The 20,205-nt window shown below is 46.1% G+C and overlaps 1 protein-coding gene across 1 annotated transcript in view; it reads left to right on the plus strand.

Moving 5' to 3' along the window:
- Positions 1–3,064: 3,064 nt before the first annotated feature.
- Positions 3,065–20,205, plus strand: part of RBP2 (retinol binding protein 2) — a 31,470-nt gene continuing 14,329 nt past the window's right edge. The window contains exons 1-2 of the mRNA XM_019961765.2: positions 3,065–3,196; positions 9,583–9,705. Of these exons, the coding sequence (XP_019817324.1) occupies positions 9,633–9,705 (73 nt within the window). The 5' untranslated portion in view covers positions 3,065–3,196; positions 9,583–9,632. The remainder of the gene's footprint in view (positions 3,197–9,582; positions 9,706–20,205) is intronic.

The raw sequence follows: 20,205 nt of genomic DNA on the forward strand, positions 1-20,205 counted from the left end.
TAAACAAAAATTTACTCAAGGCCACGTGGGGATCTGGGTCTGGAGTCCCACCTCTGGCAGCAGGGGGTACAGACTTACCTGGTCTCCATAATCTCATAGGAGCATCTGGTTGGGAAACATTCAAACAGATTCACATCCATGGCTGAGGTGGGCAGTCTGCTCAGCCAAGGGCAGTGCAACCAGGCGCTCCTCACCAGCCCAGCATTGATTCAAATGCAGTTACATGCTCCTATGTGGCTTCCTTGAGGCCACTGTGGGCACAAGGGTGGCCATGGCCATTACTAATACCTATTTCTGAGGTTTGGCTCTCCTGAGTCCAGGGGGCAGCGCCTGCAGAAAGTGCTTTTGTGGTCCCCTTTTATGAGGTTCCTCATAAAAGGGGACCATGAAAGGCTGGTGTAGGGACTTTCCTGGTGGTCCAGTGGTTAAGACACAGGTGGTCCAGGGGACATGGGTTCGATACCTGGTCCGGGAAGATTCCATATGACACAGAGCAACTAAGCCTGTGCACCACAGCTACTGGGTTCACAGTCTAGAGCTGAAGAGCCAGAACTACTGAGCCCATGTGCCATAGCTACCAAAACCTGTGCGCCCTAGAGCTCACGCTCCACAACAAGAAAAGCCGCCACAATGAGAAGCCCGCACACCACAGTGAAGAGTAGTCTCCACTCACCCAACTAGAGAAAGCCTGAGTGCAACCAGCTCAGCCAAAAATTAAAAAAAAAAAGAATCCCTGGTCAGGGAGCTACGATCCCACATGCCCCGGAACAGCTAAGCCCACGCACCACAACAAAGATCCCATGCCGGCAACTAAGAGCCAACACAGCCAAATAAACATTAAAAACAACAACAACAACAAAAACGAGTGCTTTTTCTGGCTCAACATCTTTGGCTACCCTCTGCTCTCTTTTCACACATGCATGCACGCATACTAAGTTCCTTCAGTGGTGTCTGACTCTTTGTGACCCCATGGACTGTAGCCTGCCAGGCTCCTCTGTCCATGGGATTCTTCAGGCAAAAATACTGGAGTGGGCTGACCTCATTGGAATTCATACTTGCTTGCTTTTTTCCTAGCTTTCCCATGTTTTCCCCAACCATTGATACAGCATATTAATGGTTCTCCCACTTTGGCAGGTATCAGAATCACGCCTGGGGAGGAAATAGGCACACAGAAGCTCAGCATCCTTACAGTAGCATAGGGCCTGCCCTCTGTGTTTTTACCAAGTTCACCAAGTGATTCCTATAGGACCAAAGCTGGAGAATGACCGCACTAAATTTTTTCAGCCATCCAATTTAATCTTCAATACTGCTTTAGGCTGTAACCACTCTGTTTCTCAATTAGAAAATAAGATCCAGTAGGCCAGATATAAAAGAGTCTAGATTCAAGTCTACCATCTTCTTACTAGCTGTGTGACCTTTGGGAAGGCACTTAACCTCTCTGAGCCTCATCTTCATCATCCTTATAGTAATATCCCCCTATCTAAAAGGGTTGCTAAGAGAGTTAAAAGAAATAAGCCAGGGCAAATTCTCAGCACTCACAAGGTCATAATTGTTTTGTAATCGAGGGTCAAGCCACTTATTGGAAACAAAACACTATGTAATAAAAGTTCTTGAATTGGAACCTCTTCATTGATTTTAACACATCAAATGGCATTTGACAAATGGTTGGAGAGTATATGGACCAATACATTATTGATTAACTCACCAATGCTTTCATTTAATTTGAAGTCTTAAAAAGAAAGATTGTCAGTAACTCATAACTCCATTGGTAGTCAAAGTCTTTCTGCTCTTCCTTCCACAGAAAATTCGGTCTTCTGCTGCAGAAAGTCCCCCTCCTATTCACATGCAAGATGAGCAGTTTTCACTCCATGAACATTTGTTGATTTCTCATCTGCCATTTCCTAGGCAGTGAGGATGTGGTGGTAAATAAAACAGAAAAGGCCTCTTCGTCTCAGAGAGACAGACAGTGAATAAACAGATTTTGCCTAATTTGGGAAATGTGAGACATTCCTTCAGTCTGGTGAAAGGAAAGGTTAGTGGGAAGAAGTTTCTATTGGTTGTGAAGCCAGTGGCAACCCAAAAATCCTTGGAAGAAAGGCAGAAATAGCCCCCTTGGGAAGAGGTGGTCTGGGGTGACCCCTGCCACCTAAGGACCTCCTCTGGACAGTTGGTAAGTCGGAAGGGGAGGCAGAGGATAAGAGAATTGCAAATGGGCCCCTTCCTGGGCCAGAGCAATTTGATCCCTGTGGCCCTGGGAGGGATGAAGGTTTGTGACCTCCTGATCTCCTGGCCTGCCTTCTGGAAGCAAAAGTGGAGAAGTACAGTTTGCATAAAACTAAAGCAAGACCCCAGGTGGCTCAAACGGTAAAGAGTCTGCCTACAATGCAGGAGACTTGGGTTCGATCCCTGGGTCAGGAAGATCCCCTGGAGAATGAAATGGCTACCCACGCCAGCATTCTTGCCTGGAGAATTCTATGGACAGAGGAGTCTGATGGGATACAGTCCATGGGGTCGCAAAGAGTTGGACATGACTGAACGACTAACACTTTCAAAGCCAGGCCCAGTACTGCTGGCAGCTGGAGAAAGTCCCATGACCCCTTCCTCTTGGGTCTTCAGGTGAAGACAAGTCTGAGGGAAAGTCTGCTGCTGCTGCTGCTGCTAAGTTGCTTCAGTCATGTCTGACTCTGTGCGACCCCATAGATGACAGCCCACTAGGCTCCTCTGTCCCTGGGATTCTCCAGGCAAGAATACTGGAGTGGGTTGCCATTTCCTTCTCCAATGCATGAAAGTGAAAAGATAGTGAAGTCGCTCAGTCGTGCCTGACTCTTAGCGACCCCATGGACTGGAGCCTACCAGGCTACTCCATCCATGGGATTTTCCAGGCAAGAGTACTGGAGTGGGGTGCCATTGCCTTCTCCAAGGGAAGTCTAATGCCCATAATCGGCACATTTTGCTGGATGAGACAAGCAAGTCAAAAGGGTGTTGCTCAACAGAAATGGGAGGAGAGGAAAGGGCTCTGCAGAGAAGCTCAGTGAACACCCAGTTGGTGACATTTGTCTTCAAAGGGCACACCTTTTCACCTCATGAGAAGGAGAGAGGGTAGAGCTGGGCAGGCCTGGGCTGGAGAGGCTTCCAGGCTTCCCGGAGCCAGCCTGGAGCCCAGCTGCCTACAGTCAGATGCTCTGAAGGACTTCAGGTAAATACCTGGGGATCTCTGCTGTGTGTGCTCTCAGCTGAATAATTTATCTCAGATCCAGGCTTCTTGAGAAGTCCACATCTTCACTTTTTAGTGTGATCTCAAGAAAGTTTCTTCCAGCTTAGAAAGATTCATCTATAACTGATGAGTTTTCCCAGTCCTCAGAGTCACCTGAGGATTCTGCAAAGAGTCAGTAAACAAATGCTGTAGTGGAGACACCCAGGCACCTGAGAAGATGCAGCATCCAAGTATGTGATTTGTTAGTATGAGTATGTTAGTATGAGACTAACTAACAGGAGACTTAAGGGGCCCTGTGCTGTGCTTAATCAATCAGTCGTGTCCGACTCTTTGCAACCCCATGGACTCCAGCCCGCCAGACTCTTCAGTCCATGGGAATTCTCCAGGCAAGAATACTGGAGTGGGTTGCCATGCCCTCCTCCAGGAAGGGGCCCTAAAACAGAACTTTTGAAACTGGAGCTCTGCTGCCAATTCTAAGATGAGTGCATGCATGTTAGTCACTTCAGTCACGTCCAACTCTTTGCGACTCTACGGACTTGTACCTGCCAGCCTCCTCTGTCCATGGGATTCTCCAGGCAAGAATACTGGAGTGGGTAGCCATTTCCTACTCCAGGGGATCTTCCCAACCCAGGGTTCAAACCCAAGTATCTTGTGTCTCCTGCATTGGCAGGTGTGTTCTTAACCACTAGCACCACCTGAGAAGCCCTCTAAGAAGAGTGGTCCTCAATGAATAGAAGGTGTAGAGGAGTGTAGAGGACACTCCTAGCTGAGTTGTTGAGTGACAATTGCTTTCTTTCAGTGGTCCCTCAATTTTCCCCCTTAGAACCCTCTCCTGTTGCCCCCCCCCATCCACTTCACAGACAGATCTGAGATGGAAGATCGTGCCAAAGCTGTGTTCCATTGAAGATCTGTCACATACTTGCTAGGAACTTGAGCTATGACCCTTGCCATTGCCACTACCTTGGAATTAAACCCATGCTATGTGCTAGGAACTCTGGCAAGAGCTTTATGTTTATGACCTCCTTTAATTCTTACATGAACCCAAGACTCAAAAAACAAATCTGAAACTCAACTAAGTTTCCAAGGATCCCACTGCTAGGAATAGTGAAACTGGATTCAACACTGGGTGTGCCCAGCTCCAAAACTTTTTAAGATTTTATTTTTCCATTGTTTCCCTTTTTTTCCCCCATTACTCTCTAACAGTAGTTCTCAAATTGTGGTCCTGGACCAGCAGCATTAGCACCACCAGGGAACTTAGTAGAAGTGTAAATTCTTGGGTCGCACCCCAGGCCCTTTGAATCAAATCCTAGGGGTAGTATCCAACAATGTATGTTTTTATAAGCCCTCCAAACGAATATGATGTTGTCTGGAGCTTGACAACCACTGCTCTAGAAGCTCCTCTTAAGTTTTTAAGATATTTACACCTAAGTTTCTTATAAACGTCTAGTCAATCAACCGTTACAGCTTCCTTTAGTACCTGTTTACTTCATGTCAATCAGCTAACTTCTCATGTGTTCAAAACACAAGATTTTAGTTTGGGTTGAAACTAAATGTTTTTTACATAAACAATCATGAATGAACTCATGAATAAAAACAGTTGTATTCATTTTTGTTAAGTAAAATTTACATACATTAAAGGAATATATATTAATTGTAGAACTTGAGTTTTGGCAATATTCTTACAATCACCGTCTTAACTATAGAGCATTTCTATCTTACCTCTCTAAGAAATTTTTCATGCGCCTTTTCCTATCTTTACTTCTCTTCCCATAATATCAGATCACTGACCTATCTTATTATCATTGTAGATAAGATTTGCTTTTTTCTAGACTTTCATATAAGTGGAACCATGTAGTACGTGATCTTTTGTGTCAAGTTTCTTGCCTTCAGCATAATGTCTGAGATTCACCCATGCTGTTTTATATATATACATATATATATATATATATATCAGGAGATTGTTCCTTTTAGCAGTATTCCATTTTGTGAATATATCCCAATGTATTTATTAACTTGCGGATGAATGTTTGAGTTATTTCCAGTTTGAGGCTGTTAAATGTGAAACTATTTTCGTTTTTAAAATCCTCACATTTTAATGACGTTTGCTGGGTCTGTAATTTCTATACCAAACTATTTCCGCTTATCACTCTCAGATATTATTCCTTCGTTATCTTCCATCAGAGTTGTTTAGAAGTGTGATATCAATTTGATTATTGTGTTGTTTATGGTAATCTATATGGTTGTTTTTGTTTTCTCTGTAATATTTAAAGTTTTGTTTTGATGTTCTAAACTTCCGCCAGTAGTTTCTGTGTTACATACATCCTGCATATCTGTCCTCAGCTGTGTTTAATCAGTTATTTAACTCCTCTGTTATATTTTAAATTTTAATGACTCTATTTTAAAATTTTTACTACTCTCGTCATTTTTAATCTATCTTTTTAAAAAATCATTTTATCCTTTTTTTATGTTTTTAGGTGCTTTAAATTTATTTAATTTTAACATACTTATTTATAGTTTATTCGATTATTTTTATTATCTGAAGCTCTTGTAAGTCTAATTGGACTGTAAGTTTCTGCTGATGCTCGCTTTCTGGTGGATTAATTTAATGTGTGCTTTGTAATTTTGGATTATGAGCTCACATTCAGCATGGCTTTATTACAGGACATTCTGGTTGGTCTGGTTTGAAGGTGTGTCCCCCTAGACAGCTTTTACATTTACTTCTTTCCAGCAGCCTACAAATATTACAAGCTTAAGACTCCATTTATTTTAATATATTGGCTACCAGGAAACATAAATTCAAACCCTAAACCAGAGTGAGAGCAGGGAAGAACCTTTTTTTTAACTTAAATAATGCGTGCTCAGTCACTCAATTGGGTCTGACTCTTTGCCCACCAGGCTCCTCTGTCCATGGAATTTTCCAGGCAAGAATACTGAAGGGGGCTGCCGTTTCCTATTCCAGGGAATCTTCTCAACCCAAGGATGGAACTCCTGCATCTCCTGCATTGGCAGGCAGATTCTTCACCACTGAACCACCTGGGAAACCCAACTCACATAGAACCCAAGCCAAATAAACAAACTTTCTTGTTGTCTCTAGGTAGATTTTGGCCTTCACATTCTCACTGAGGGACTAATCCATCAAGTGTTTTGACTTTACGCAAGCCTCTCAGTTTCAGCTTCCCGCTTACACAGGGTAAATGCTCCCCACCCCCATCCCCAAGACCTATGAAACTCAAGTCCCTGGCTTTTTGCAGTTGGCAAACCCATTCTTTTTGTCAACCTCCTTTCCTACCAGCATAGGTTTTTTTGTTTGTTTCGTTACTTTCTTGCAAGGAAGGCCTATAGAGCAGGAGCCCCCAACCTCTGGGATCTAATGCCTGATGATCCGAGGTGGAGTTGATGTAATAATAATAGAAATAAAGTGAATAATAAATGTAATGTGAGTGAATCATCTCAAAACCATCCCCCTACACCCAGTCCATGGGAAAAAATGTCTTCCATAAAACCAGTCCCTGGTGCCAAAAATGTTGGGGACTGCTGGGAGGGGTCCCCAGCAGACAGGTAGGGATAGGAATCTGAACCTGGAGGGGAATACCTATCTCTTCAACCCAGGAGGCTGAATGCTCAGCCTACAGCAGGTTCTGGCCAGACTTCAAAGGATGAAGCCCGAGGCTCCCTTATCTGTCCACTTCTGCTGCCTTCACTTATCCTCCATTTGTTGTAAAGTTTTCCCTTATTCCTCTTTCCCTTTCATCCTACATTGGCCTTTGGACAACAGATGGGCCATTTTTTTGACTGTGTGTCTTTCTGACTCTAGTATATTTACTGAAAAAAAATAAGAAATATACTCTTTTATACCCCTAAACCACACACACTGTTACTAAAAGGCATGGGGTCTGGCTGCTCACCACCCAGAAGTCAATAAACAGGCCAGGCTGGTGGGAAGGAGAGTTTGCTTTATTTCAAATGCCAGCAACTGGTGGGGAGGGCAGACATCTGTCCAAAGGCCAACTCCCCCTACTGGCAACAAGTAGGGTAAGAGTTTTTATAGACAGAAGTGGGGGGGCTACATGTAAAAACAGCACAGTCAGTTCTGACAGTCATTTTCATATTGGTCATTGATGGTCTGATCAGTGCATGTTGACTGTTTCAGCTACAGTTAATCTTCAGTTCTAGGATTGGTGAGTTTCCATTTCTTTGAAGCCAGTTCTTAGAACTGTGGCAGCTCATGTCATGGGTACAGTCCGATCATCATGTAGTTAACTTCTCCACCTGGGGTTTTCGGTATCTCTAAAACAGCTCACCAGAGAAGGCAATGGCAACCCACTCCAGTACTCTTGCCTGGAAAATCTCATGGACGGAGGAGCCTGGAGGGCTGCAGTCCATGGCGTAGCTGAGGGTCGGATACGACTGAGCAACTTCACTTTCACTTTTCAATTTCATGCATTGGAGAAGGAAATGGCAACCCACTCCAGTGTTCTTGCCTAGAGAATCCCAGGGACGGGGGAGCCTGGTGGGCTGCCGTCTATGGGGGTCACACACAGTCAGACATGACTGAAGCAACTTAGCAGCAGCAGCAGCAGCAGCAAGACAGCTCACAGGATATGGCTCAGAATATTGTCTATTGCCCTTGAGAAAGAACTAAAGATCCTTGACTATGCTTAATGAATACAGTATTATTATTTGGTCTTCTGTGACTATTTTCCTTTGCTCTTCTATGTTCTCATTTCTCTGATTAAACTTTTTCTTTGATTAAAGTTTTACTCTGGCAAAAGGCAACCAGAGGATGTGGGGAGGGGGCAAGGACCATAAGGTCCTTCCCTGTTTCAACAGCAGAACCATTTGCTTAGATTTAGAGCTTAGAGCTTTAAAGCATCAAAATTAAAATCAGAGACTTGTGGTTTATCCATCTCAGTCCACACCTCCATTCTTCAGAGTGTCGTTAGGGCTCAGGTCACAACTCTCAGAACCATGTGTCAGAGCAGTAAGTCAACCTACCTTCTGACCTACTGGGATAGCCCATTTGAAGAACAGTCCTGAACCAAGAGTCCTTGTCCAAATGCCAGCCATGCACCCCTCCTTGGTCAAGGTAATCTTCAGCTCTTTCCTGGGGTCTCAAGCAGAGTCCCACTACCCCCACTACCTTCCATCTGGCCTTCCCCAAACATACTTTTCTTGAGTAACCCCACTGCTTAGATGCCTTGGGGAAACTTACTGGGAAGCAAGTGAGAATAAAGTTCTCAAATCAAACCCCAATCCAAGCTGCCTTTTCCAAGCTGAATTTGTTCAGTCACTCAGTCGTGTCTGACTCTTTGCAACTCCATGGACTATAGCCTGCCAGGTCTCCCTGTCCTTCAGTATCTGCTGGAGTTTGCTCAATCTCATGTCCATTGATTTGGTGATACCGTCCAACCATTTCATTCTCTACTGCCTCCTTCTCCTCCTGCCTTTAATCTTTCCCAGAAGCAGGGCCTTTTTCAATGAGCCAGCTCTTCATATCAGGTGGCCAAAGTATTGGAGCTTCAGCTTCAGCATCAGTCCTTCCAATGAATATTCAGGACTGATTTCCTTTAGGATTGACTGGCTGATTACCTTGCAGTTCAAGGGACTCTCAAGAGTCTTTTCCAGCACCACGATTTGAAGGCATCAGTTCTTCAGCACTCAGCCTTCTGTATGGTCCAACTCTCACATCTGTACATGACTACTGGAAAAACCAAAGCTTTGACTATATGAACATTTATGAGCAAAGTGATGTCTTTAGCACCCTGTTTTAACAAAACTCTTTTCCTTAGAGCATTGGAGCCAGACAGACCTGGATTTGAATCCCAGGTTGGTCAGTGACCAGTAATTACTTGGCATGTGATTTCACCTCCTTGATACTTTTTCATCTGTAAAATGGAGATGTTTAAACATAGCTCAGAGCTCTTGTAAGAAAACAAGATGAAAGATGTCTGGTGCCCAGCCCAAAGTAGAGTAGAGGTGCACAGGTGTGAGTTCTCATTTCTTGGCTTCACCAGCCAGGCCACAAATGCTGCTGCACAGCCGAGAGACTCCAGCTGAGGTCTGAAGCCTGGGACCGGTGGCCTGTTGTACATGAGGGGTGAGCACTGGGTATTTGCTGGACAGAGTGTTCTGTATGAGGCCAGGGGTTCTGTGGGAGCCCAACCAGACAGAAATGAGGTCACCAGGACACCTATGCCTGGCTGTGCCAGGTTCTGAGCGTACATTGCTCATAGTCCAGCTGAGCTTTGCAAAGGAAAGGAAAGTTCCTTTGGGTTGTACTTGTGATCTTTGAGCTCGTTATCTTCAAAGTCGTAAGCCTGGCCCACTGGATTATAAAAGTAGCTCATTCTAACATGTTCTTCCTGCAGCTTGCTCCTTGCCATCCAGCACATACCCACGGTAACCAGAGGCCACCACCATGACAAGGGACCAGAATGGAACCTGGGAGATGGAGAGTAATGATAACTTTGAAGGCTACATGAAGGCCCTGGGTAAGGTGGGAGAGAGGGGAGGTGAAAAGGGGAGACAGAGGGCAGCTTTGTAAGGACTGTGATCTGACCCCTCTGACAGTGCCACTGTGGAGTTCCCCAGACCTGTGTGCAAGTCTTGCTCCCCACTTCTTACCAGCTGTATAGTATTAGGCAGGCCATACTCATTTGCTGAGGCTCAGATTCCTTGTTGGCAAGCTGGGAACGATAATAAATGAGGCTATGTCTAGAAGGTTCTTGGCACACAGAAAAGATTCACTGAATGAAGAATGCACATACACACACACACACACACACACACATATGCACACAAAGGCACATGTATGCACACATGAGGAAAGCCAGACTTGAGAGGAAAACACAGCAGGTCTCCTTGCCTTGTGATCGCCACCAGCTGGATCTGATATTATACACAGATGAGCCCTGCATTGCTCCTTTGCTAGTCTTGCAGTGGAGAAGCAAAAAAAGAGTGGCTAACAAATCTCTCAGCCGAGGAAAAGTCAGGCCCACAGAAGGCTAGGAAGGGCTTTCGTCACATAGATCAAACAATCAGAAGCTCACCTGACTTCTGAACTAGACGCCAGCCCAGGGGCTCCACCAGCATGTGTACTGAGTTAATCTCTTGTGGGATCTCTTCTGGGGCAGGCAGAAAAAACATGAAACCAGAGGAGCTGGGCCCATGGAGAGGAGTTCACTTTTGGGGGCAGCTACTATAGGCCCCAGGTGGTGCTAGTGGTAAAGAATCCTCCCGCCGAAGCAGCAGACACAAGAGATGCAGGTTCAATCCCTGGGTTGGGAAGATCCCCTGGAGAAGGAAATGGTAACCCACTCCAGTATTCTTGCCTGGAGAATCCCATGGACAGAGGAGCCTGGCGGCCTACAGTCCAAGGGGTCTCAAAGAGTCAGACAAGACTGAAAGTGACTTAGCACACACTGTAGGCCAGGCCCCAGACAAGGAAGCTTGCCTGTTCTTGTTCCTGTGATGGCTTCTGGATCACCTTTTCTAGCTTTAGATCTCTCCACATAGAGAGTTCCCAACTGGAACTTCTCTATACCAAGTAGGAGAAAAACGGCTGCAACTGGAGTTCAAGGCCCAATAATTTGGATATGATGATAGACTGTCTCATCAAGAATGGGAATCATAGGTTTTTCTGTGCAATTCACTTCTACCTTGATGACACTTCCACCGTGGCAATGAATAAGGAGAGCTCATGTGACATGTTGTGCAATTTTCAGAGACTGGAATTTTTTCATGGACTTTAGACATGTTTCCAACACCGAATGGATTTTTTTCCTCCTGGCTACAGTGTTGGGCTTCCCAGCTGGTGCTAGTGGTAAAGAACCCAGCTACCAATGCAAGAGGCATAAGAGATGTGGGTTCGATCCCTGGGTCAGGAAGATCCCCTGGGGGAGGGCGTGGCAACCCACTCTAGTATTCTTGCTTGGAGAATCCCATAGGGAAAGGAGCCTAGGAGGCTACCATCCATAAGGGTTGCAAAGAGTCAGATTCAGCAGAAGCAATCCAGCCTGCACTCACGCACAGAGTGTTACCAATATACTTGGGAGAGGAGGGAGGAGGTAAAAAATCCTCCTACCAGAGCCCTAACCCTGTTGCCTCTGCTTTTAATACTGAGTGAGGATAGAAAATGGAATCCTGCCTCTAACATGTGGGTAAATGCTCTGGAGCTCAGCTCAGGACTAGGATTCTGAACAACACCATACAGAGGAGGAAACCAAACCAAAAGGTCAGCTGAGGCTTTCTCTCTGACCAATTTTTTAACCTTTCTGACCCAGTCTCTTCATCCACCAAATAGAGATAGCAGCCTTGCCTGTCTCTCCAGATGATGTTGGATGTGCTTGTTATTTGGAATGACTGAAAGTACTTTAACAAGAGCTATTTGGTGGGTTCAAGCTTTCTGCAGTAAAACTGCACAAGCCCAACTCAGGGAATATAATCAAAAGGCAATTTTGTGTCCTTTGCTGCTTATTCTTAAATAATAAAAAGTCCTGTGGCGACTTTAGGCACAAAATCAAGTCTCAGTTTAGTTTTCTTCTGTACAGGGTGGGCCCCTGGAGCCCCTCTTTCTAGGCTGGAGGTAAAAGACATGCAGTCCTGTTACCATCCCCTGACCCCTCTGGGGGGTGCCAGGAAGCAGGGCACCCTGTCAGCTCTTTCAAACAATCCTCTTCTAAAGCAGCCTTCCACTGGACTCTTTCACCTCAACTTACAGCCTCCTGATGGAGGAGGGGTGTTTGGATTGTGAATGTGATGTGTGGATGTCTTGTTGCAGGAGGTTTTGGAGGGAGTGGCCTTTCTGGTTCTCCTTGGCACTGGACACCTCTTATCTCTTAGAGCTGCAGTCACGACTTTCCATTCAACATCTTACTATGTTGATTTCACTCTAGCGAGCCAGTGGGTTGGCCTCTTCGTGCCAGTCTCTGCAGTGCTGAGAGGTGGGCTCACAGTTCCGGGTGGAGACTAACGCCATAGGGAATGGTAGTAGCTAACCCCAGAATGCGGATGTGGGGTGCCTTGGCGTGCCCAGCTGCCTCAGTGTTCCTACGGTGTCCTAGGAATGTGCCCCAGCTCGAACCCATGACTCTGTGCAGAAACGCTGCTGCCAGAGTCACCTTCCGACTCCAAGAGAGAACACCTGACCCCACTCGTCTGCCCGTGGGGACACAAGTGGGCCAGACAGGCGCTGGCGGTGACTGGAGACAGGTCTCAAGGGCTCAGCCAGAAGCAGCTGTGCGGGGCTCCCCGACCCACTCACCACCCTTCAATTGAATCTGCTAACAGAAACCCAGCAGATCCATACAGTTCCCTCCACATCCACCCCGCAAGACAAACGTTACTGCCCCAATATTGACAAGCTGAAGCCTGACTTTCTTGCCCCTTGGAGCATGAGGCCCATGGCATTTGGGAAGAACATATGTGGAGATCCTCCCAAGTCCCCAGAAGCAGAAATATCACTAAGTATAATTCCAAAGAGCCTTCACTTTCTTAGACCTTAGTCCCTAGCACCAAGGAGTCGGCTTTCTCTGTGAACCTGGAAGCTAGTTCCGGAGGAAGGAAGTACTCTTCTTTAGCAGGGGGAGGGGGGTGGGGGACAAACTGGCTTTGTTCCCAGCTGGCAACTCACTCCATATCTGGCTTCCCCACATGACCTAGCTGCCAGCCTCAGCAGTGACATGTCAGGGCAACCTTTGGGCTTGCCCCAAATTAGCCAGATCATTAGCTGTTCAGAGAGTGAGTGCCAAGGGTCAATGGTACCTTGTTTTCTGGTGTTCCTTAAGGCCCTAGATTCTTTCTTGACAGTAAGGAGAGCAGCCAGTGAACTCCTCTTCCCTGAGGAATCTGTCACGTCCTGAGGTTCTCCTTCAACTTGGATCAGGGGGTCAGAGATTCCCAGTGCTGTGACAGAACAGCAGGGGAGAGTCCATTCACTCTGCTCCAGAAGAGTGAAGTCAGAACTGCACGTACAAGGGGGATCATTCAACTTCTCTACCAAAGCTTTAGATGTTGCCGTGGAAGCCAGGGACTGTGCCATCTGAGGCAGGCCCAGGCCCAGTCTCTATTCTCAAAGAGCGCAAAATGGTGCAGCCAGTCAAGCTATAGCCATGTACAAGTTGCATTCCTGTTTTCTATTACAGTGTGATTAAATCGCTCCCAAAACGTAGAGGCTTCATTTTCTTACACAGCAATTTTATTATTGCCTCTCTTAGATGTGGGAGCTGACTGGGTTCATCTAGAGAGGTCTTGCTAGGAGGCTCTCACTCCATTGTAGCAGGACAGTGGCTGGGGCCATCTCAAAGGCTTCCTCGTTCCTGTGTCTAGCATTCAGTGCTGGCCAGCCCCTGAGACCTCAGCCAGGGCTGTGGGTGTCTACCTGTGGTGTCCCTCATGGCCTGGGTTTCCTCACATCACCCTGGCTGTGTGCAAAGAGAGAGGAGGCAGCAGCTGAATGACCTTTTATGACCCAAACCCAGAAGTCACATAGCATCACTTCTGTTGTATTCTATTGGTTGAAGCAGTCCTGAGCCCACCTATATTCAAAGGAAAGGTACATAGACCCCGCCTCTCAAAATGTCAAAATCACATTGTAAGAACATCCAGTAGGATGAGACGTAGTGTTGCAGCTATTTAAGAAAGTATAATCTGCCACAGAAGGGACAGCAGGTGATTCTGTCCCTTGGGCCTGAAAGGACTATAGTGACGATAGAACAATGGTGGCCGGAAGTGTGTGAGCTGTGTGCTGATGGGCGGTAACCAGGCTTGTGGTGAGAATCACTCTACAGCCTACACAGATGTTGAATTATGATGTTGTACATCTGAAATTTACATAGTTTTTTTTTTTTTTTTTTAAGTGTGTGTGGTTGGGGGTGGTGGTGGGAGACCTACAATAGACGGGTCATTGAAGGCTTCCTGGGACTTCCCTGGTGGTCCAGTGGCTAAGACTCTGTGATTCCAATGCAGGGGGCCTGACTCTGATCTCTGGTCAGGGAACTGGATCCAACATGCTGCAATTAAGACCCAGCACAGCCAAATAAAATAATAATAATTTTTTTAAAACCCAATTAGCTAAAATTGTAGATGCTTATTCTTTGGACTTCCCTAGTGACTCAGTGGTAAAGAATCAGCCTGCAATGCTAGAGATACAGGAGACTTGGGTTCAATCCCCAGGTCGGGAAGTTCCCCTGGAGGAGGAAATGGCAACCTACCCCAGTATTCTTTCTTGGAAAGTCCCATGGACAGAGGAGCCCAGTGGGCTACAGTCCATAGGGTCACAAAGAGTTGGACGTGACTGACTGACTGAGCAGGCATGCATGAAGTCTTTCTAAGTACTTCTGGATGGAGTTTTGAAGGAAGGAGAGGAGTGTTCCACACAGAGATGGAGTTAGCTCTGGCCCTGTGGGCACATGCCAAGTTTGGGTTGATAAGGATGTTTGTGGACAAGGGAAGCAGGAGTCATGTTACCAAGGCAGTGGGGCAAGAAGAGTCAAAAAGGCACCAGGGCTTGATCATAAAGTGGTGTGTCACCACAGGTGGACGTCACCCAAGGACATCATGCAAGAAGAGAATCCTGGGAAGAACTATAGAGAGGAGAGAGAGAGAGACCATGAATGCCCCAACAGCCAGGGTGTAAACAGGTGTAAACAGCAGAGATGATCAGAGAACTGAAGAAGCGGTTACAGTGGCCCTGGGAAGATGCCAGAGCTGTGCCAAGGAGGGCCGCCGGGGGTTTGTCCATAGCAGGAAACAGACTAGATTTGGTGACTAAGGGGAGAAGAGGCAAGAATGAGCCTAGAAAATAAAACACCACCATGTAACTTTAATCAGGAAAATAGGAATGTATAATGGAAGGCATCTGTTCTGAAAATACCCAGTTAACTTTGAACTTAGAATCTTTGGGGAAATTTTTATTCCAAACATTGTACACATCAGGAAAAATACAATCCCCTTAATTCACACAAAAAAGTGAGAATCATCTTCTATGAAGAGCATCTTCTCATTGAAATTTTCATGCACAGATTTAAAAGAGCAGTGGCCACTGCACAAGTCCTAGTTGCGGCTGCTGCTGCGTCGCTTCAGTCGTGTCCCACTCTGTGTGACCTCATAGACGGCAGCCCACCAGGCTCCCCTGTCCCTGGGATTCTCCAGGCGAGAACACTGGAGTGGGTTGCCATTCCCTTCTCCAATGCATGCATGTATGCTAAGTCCCTTCAGTTGTGTCCAGCTCTTTGCGACCCTATGGACAGCAGCCCACCAGGCTCCTCTGTCCACGGGATTCTCTAGGCAAGAACGCTGGAGTGGGTTGCCATTTCCTTCTCCCATGTGAGGGTACTAATATGGAGTTATGGGAGAGGGAGCTTCAGAGTGAGCAAGGTTCGTCAGGATGAGGACCTCCAAAGAAGGCAGGAGAAACATTCAGAACACTGCAGAGACCCTGCAGAAACACTGCAAGAGAATAATTCAGAGTCCCTGGGTAGAAATGAATGAACAAGTGAATATGTGAATGAATGTCTGATGACCTAACAAAGAGTTAGTTTCACGACATTTAAATTGCTGCTGGTGCTCACAAATCAATGAAGTTAGACACTTGCGAAAATCTTTACTTGATTGCATTTTCACACAGGGACAGTGCTGTGGGAAAAGCCCAGATGAAGATAAGTCTGGTCCCTTTCTATGGGTCTTCCCTGGTGTGTACTGGCAGCCCCATCTCCCTGACCTCCATCCCAATGGTGGGGACCAGACTTTGGGTGGGGCACCAAGCCATTTTTTCAACCTAGAGAAGAAGGAGTGTTTGATTCAATTTGCATAGAGATGAAAAGTACAAGGGGGCATGGAGACACCTCAGGGTCTCCAGCCTGCCTCTGCTGCCTAGGGAAGGCTTCGAATATATTTGGAGAAGTCCATGAGGGTGAGAGAGGAGGAGGCAGGAGGGGGCAAGGACAGTTCCTCTCTTAATGGATTATCCAGAGGAGGAAATGGCATGGAAAGATGGAGAAGATTGCTCTTTCACTCTGCTTCTCATAACTGCCTGAGTGCTGATGACTTGTGAATTAAGAGTCGAGGTTTGAAGTCCACGGAAGCTGCACTTGGAATGGGTCTCAGATTTCATGTGATGAATCCGTGTGCATCTCTGCTCTTTAATTTACAAAGCTCGCCTGCCCTTTTAGCCTACAACTTTAGCTTTTTCCACAAGCACATTACAAAGCATTTTTAATGTTGAGTAGCATACTCATATTTCAACTTTATGGCTTGCATTGTTCAAAATGCAGTTATGAAAAGTATGCTTTAATAAAGTCACTTCCGTGGGTTTTTTTTTTTTTTCTTTTGCAGCAGCTACAAGCCATATATACTATTCAGAAATAGCTTGCCTTTGGACCTTTTCCTCTGAGATAGAAATTCATTTCACCTGGCTATAAATCAAGCTCAGAGATACCTTTAATCCAGAAAAGCAGATCAAATATATTTGATAACCCTGGTGTTAAAATACCGTATCAGGAAAATAATTTTCCCTGCAAAGTACAAAGAGGAAGTGTTTTTGTAATCTCTGTGTGTGTGTGCTTGTGTATTCTACAGCAGCAGTTAAACCTTGCCTTTTGATTAGAAATATCGAGAATCCACCGAGAGAACGTTCGGCTCCCTTCCCTGGGGTGGAGCAGAGGTGACATGATTAACTAGCCAGCGCACGTGGTAAAGGGTAGCCAAGAGACCAAGATATTTTTCAATCCAGAGAAGAAACGATGCTTGATTCAATTTGCATAGAGCCCCTAATAAGATTCCCTGGCTCTGGTCAGAAAGACTGACTGGGGCTGGGATTTCCAGGACAAACCCGCTCTCTTGGCAATAGACATTTTTAGGTGCTCTCTACCTCTCTGAACTACCAGGGACAAGCAATAATTTCTGTTTGGGGAGCCTTAGTTGTAAATGATAAACAGAATGTACTTGTAGGCAAAGAGTCAGGAGCGTTTCCTAGCTGGGTACCTCTGAACTGGTCACTTAAATTCTCTGAGCTTTGATTTCCATATCTGTGGAGTAAAAATAGACTTGCTCTCTGAAGACCACTTACATTTAGATTTCTAAATTGCTCTGTAATTCCCAATTCTTCCTTAGTACAGCTGACCCTTGAACAATGGGGGCAGGGGGGTGGGGGCGCAGTGGGGGCATGTTAAGGGTCCTGACTCTTCACGGAGTCAAAACTGTGCACAGAACATAGAGCTGGCCCTCCCTTTGTATGTAGTTCCTCCGTGTCCGTGGTTTTGCATCTGCAGATTTAACCAACTACAGATGGTGTAGTTCTGTAGCTACTATTGAAAAAAATCCATATATCAGTGGACCTGCACAGTTCCAACCTGTGTCATTCAGGAGTCAGCTGTGGTTTTGTATGACACCCTCCCCTCTGTTTCATCTGGTTAACACATGATCCGTGGTTTTATTTCCTCATCTCCTACCTATGACTCCAGCAGGGTTTAGCATAGCCTGGACCTCACTCAGCACAGAGGGCTAGAGCAGGAACTCAAGTTTCTACCCTTTGGCCAAACTATGGAGTGAGGAAACCAGTCCATGCAAACGAAGGTCTGGTCAGGCTGGATTAAATGCCCTTGTGGCAAGTCGGGGCTGTATGAGGGAGGGAGAGCTTAGATTAGTCAGCATTCTGACTGTTCCTCCAGAACCCAGGATCCTTGGGCTGTGTGGAGTGACAGATGGCTGTGGAGATGCATAAATAGGACCTGAATGCTGATCTGGCCACTGTTTTGTTTTTTAAGCATTAAGAAAATATTTTTATTTATCTTTGGCCATGTTGTGTGGCTTGCAGGACCTCAGTTCCCTGGTAAGGGATTGAACATGGGCCCTGGGAGTGAAAGCCTGGAATTCTAACCATTAGAACAGCAGGCCTCCCTGACCACTGTTTGGCCAGAACAGAAAAGACCAAAGAGTGGGGGCCAATTGTATCAAATACCCACCAGCTCCTTGGCACTGGGTAAAGCACTTACTTATCATTTTAAGGGAATCCTTACATAAATAATGCTATGAGATGAGCTTTCTTTCCCCACTTTACTATGAGAAACAGACTCAGGACAGGAAAGTGACTTCTCTGAGGTCACACAGCTGGAAGATCAGAGACAGGATCTTTGCCCAGATCTCACCCTCACTCTTTTATACCAGGGATTCTAAAAGTGTACATGTGCAGAATTACTTGCAAGGCTTGTAAAAACAAGAAGGGCCCATCCCTCTACTGTAGGTTTAGGGTGGATCCCAGAATATACATTTCTAAAAGGTTCTCATGTACTTGCTTGCGGGCCCAGGGGCCTCACTTGGAGAACCCTGGTCCTAGACCACAGTGCCCACATTAACCAGCCATAAGCATCTCTTGAGCTCCTACTGTGTGCCCAGCCCTGGGTCTGGTTCTATGGGGACACAGAGCAAAAAGCCAACATTGTCCTTGTCCTCACAGAGATGAGACTTTGGAGAAAAGAACAACGAACCCCATGAAAAAGAGGAGAATATCAGGTAGTGCCTCCTGGGAGCTAAAATTCTGGGCCTGGAAAGCAGGTGAGGAAGGAGGCAAGAAAGGGTAGGACGTGCTGGAGCAGGTGAGGCTGGGTGGAGAGGGGAGCAGAGGGAACAGAGGTACAGGGAGTATCTGGAAAAATGCAAAGGACTCTGAGGAAACCAGCCTGTGCAATCAGGGGGCTGATTTCAATGATGCCAGCAGCTACACTTAAGGAGCCATTACCATAGCCACCGGATCCCAGGCAGAAACTCTCCTACGCCATCACATTTAATCCTCAAAATAGCCTGATGCAGTTTGTAAATAACTCCACTTACAGCCGCTGCTCTGTGCTGCTTCCAGATCTGCACCCTAGTGACCAGGGATGTGGCTGAAGTTGGACCCCCGGATATCACCTGGCTCGTTAGGCTGTATTTCTGGGGCAGAAGGAGAGAAACATGAGTCGGAGGATGATATTAGGCTCTGCCTAGCATAAGCACATATTTATACCGACTGGAAGGTGGAAGACATTCTTTTTCAGCTTTTTGCAATTTTAAGGAAGGATTCATTTTTAAATCAGAAATGCTTGACCACTTGGTCCTGTTCCTCCATTCCAAACAAAGCAACTGTTGCCTTAAAGGGAGAAAAATTGAACAGGGGATATTTTCACAATTGCAGGGACCAGGAGACAGAGATAAAGGCCTCAGGAGGGGTTTCATCAGCCCTTCCTGTATTATGTTCTGTGAAACCCTGACCAGCTGGAAAGCCCACCATGGAGGGTTATGCAGCCACATAAGGTTGGGAATGGGATTCCCAGGTGATGCTAGTGGTAAAGAACCTACCTGCCCATGAACGAGATGTAAGAGAAGCAGGTTTGATCTCTGGGTCAGGAAGTTCCCCTGGAAGACAGCACAGCAACCCACTCCAGTATTCTTGCCTGGAGAATCCCATGGACAGAGGAGCCTTGCAGGCTACAGTCCATAGGGTTGAACAGAGTCAGACACAACTGAACGACTTAGCACACATGCAAAGTTGGGAGAGGCTACATCTTGTACCCTGCTGTTGGAGCTACAAAGGATCTTTTCCAGATTAAAGGCTCCATAAAATTTTTCAGCATAGAAAACAGCCAGACTGTCTTGGCTTTAATTCCTCATTTCTCAAACTTAGTTGATCATTGAGTTCCCATTTGAAAGTAATTTTGACCACTAGTCTTTTATGGACTGAACCCGTGGCAAACACCATGGGGCACCCTGGGCTCTGTGAATGCTGGTCAAGATGCCCAGGGGCTTCACAGTGGCAGAGAGGGCATTTATCTCCCCCCCAAACCCTGGGGCCTATATACCTTCCCCCCAAACACCCAGGCTGTATGGCTTGAAAGTGCCCAGGTACCATTTTGTAAGTCACAAGGCTGAAGCTATCAGAAAACATTCAGGGTTGGAGTGTGTTTCCTCCAGTTCTGAATTCCTGTAGAGTCATAGGCCTAGTAAGCAATTGATGAGTGATG

The sequence above is a fragment of the Bos indicus genome, chromosome 1, assembly GCF_029378745.1.
Source record: "Bos indicus isolate NIAB-ARS_2022 breed Sahiwal x Tharparkar chromosome 1, NIAB-ARS_B.indTharparkar_mat_pri_1.0, whole genome shotgun sequence".
In the NCBI taxonomy this organism is placed as follows: Eukaryota; Metazoa; Chordata; class Mammalia; order Artiodactyla; family Bovidae; genus Bos; species Bos indicus.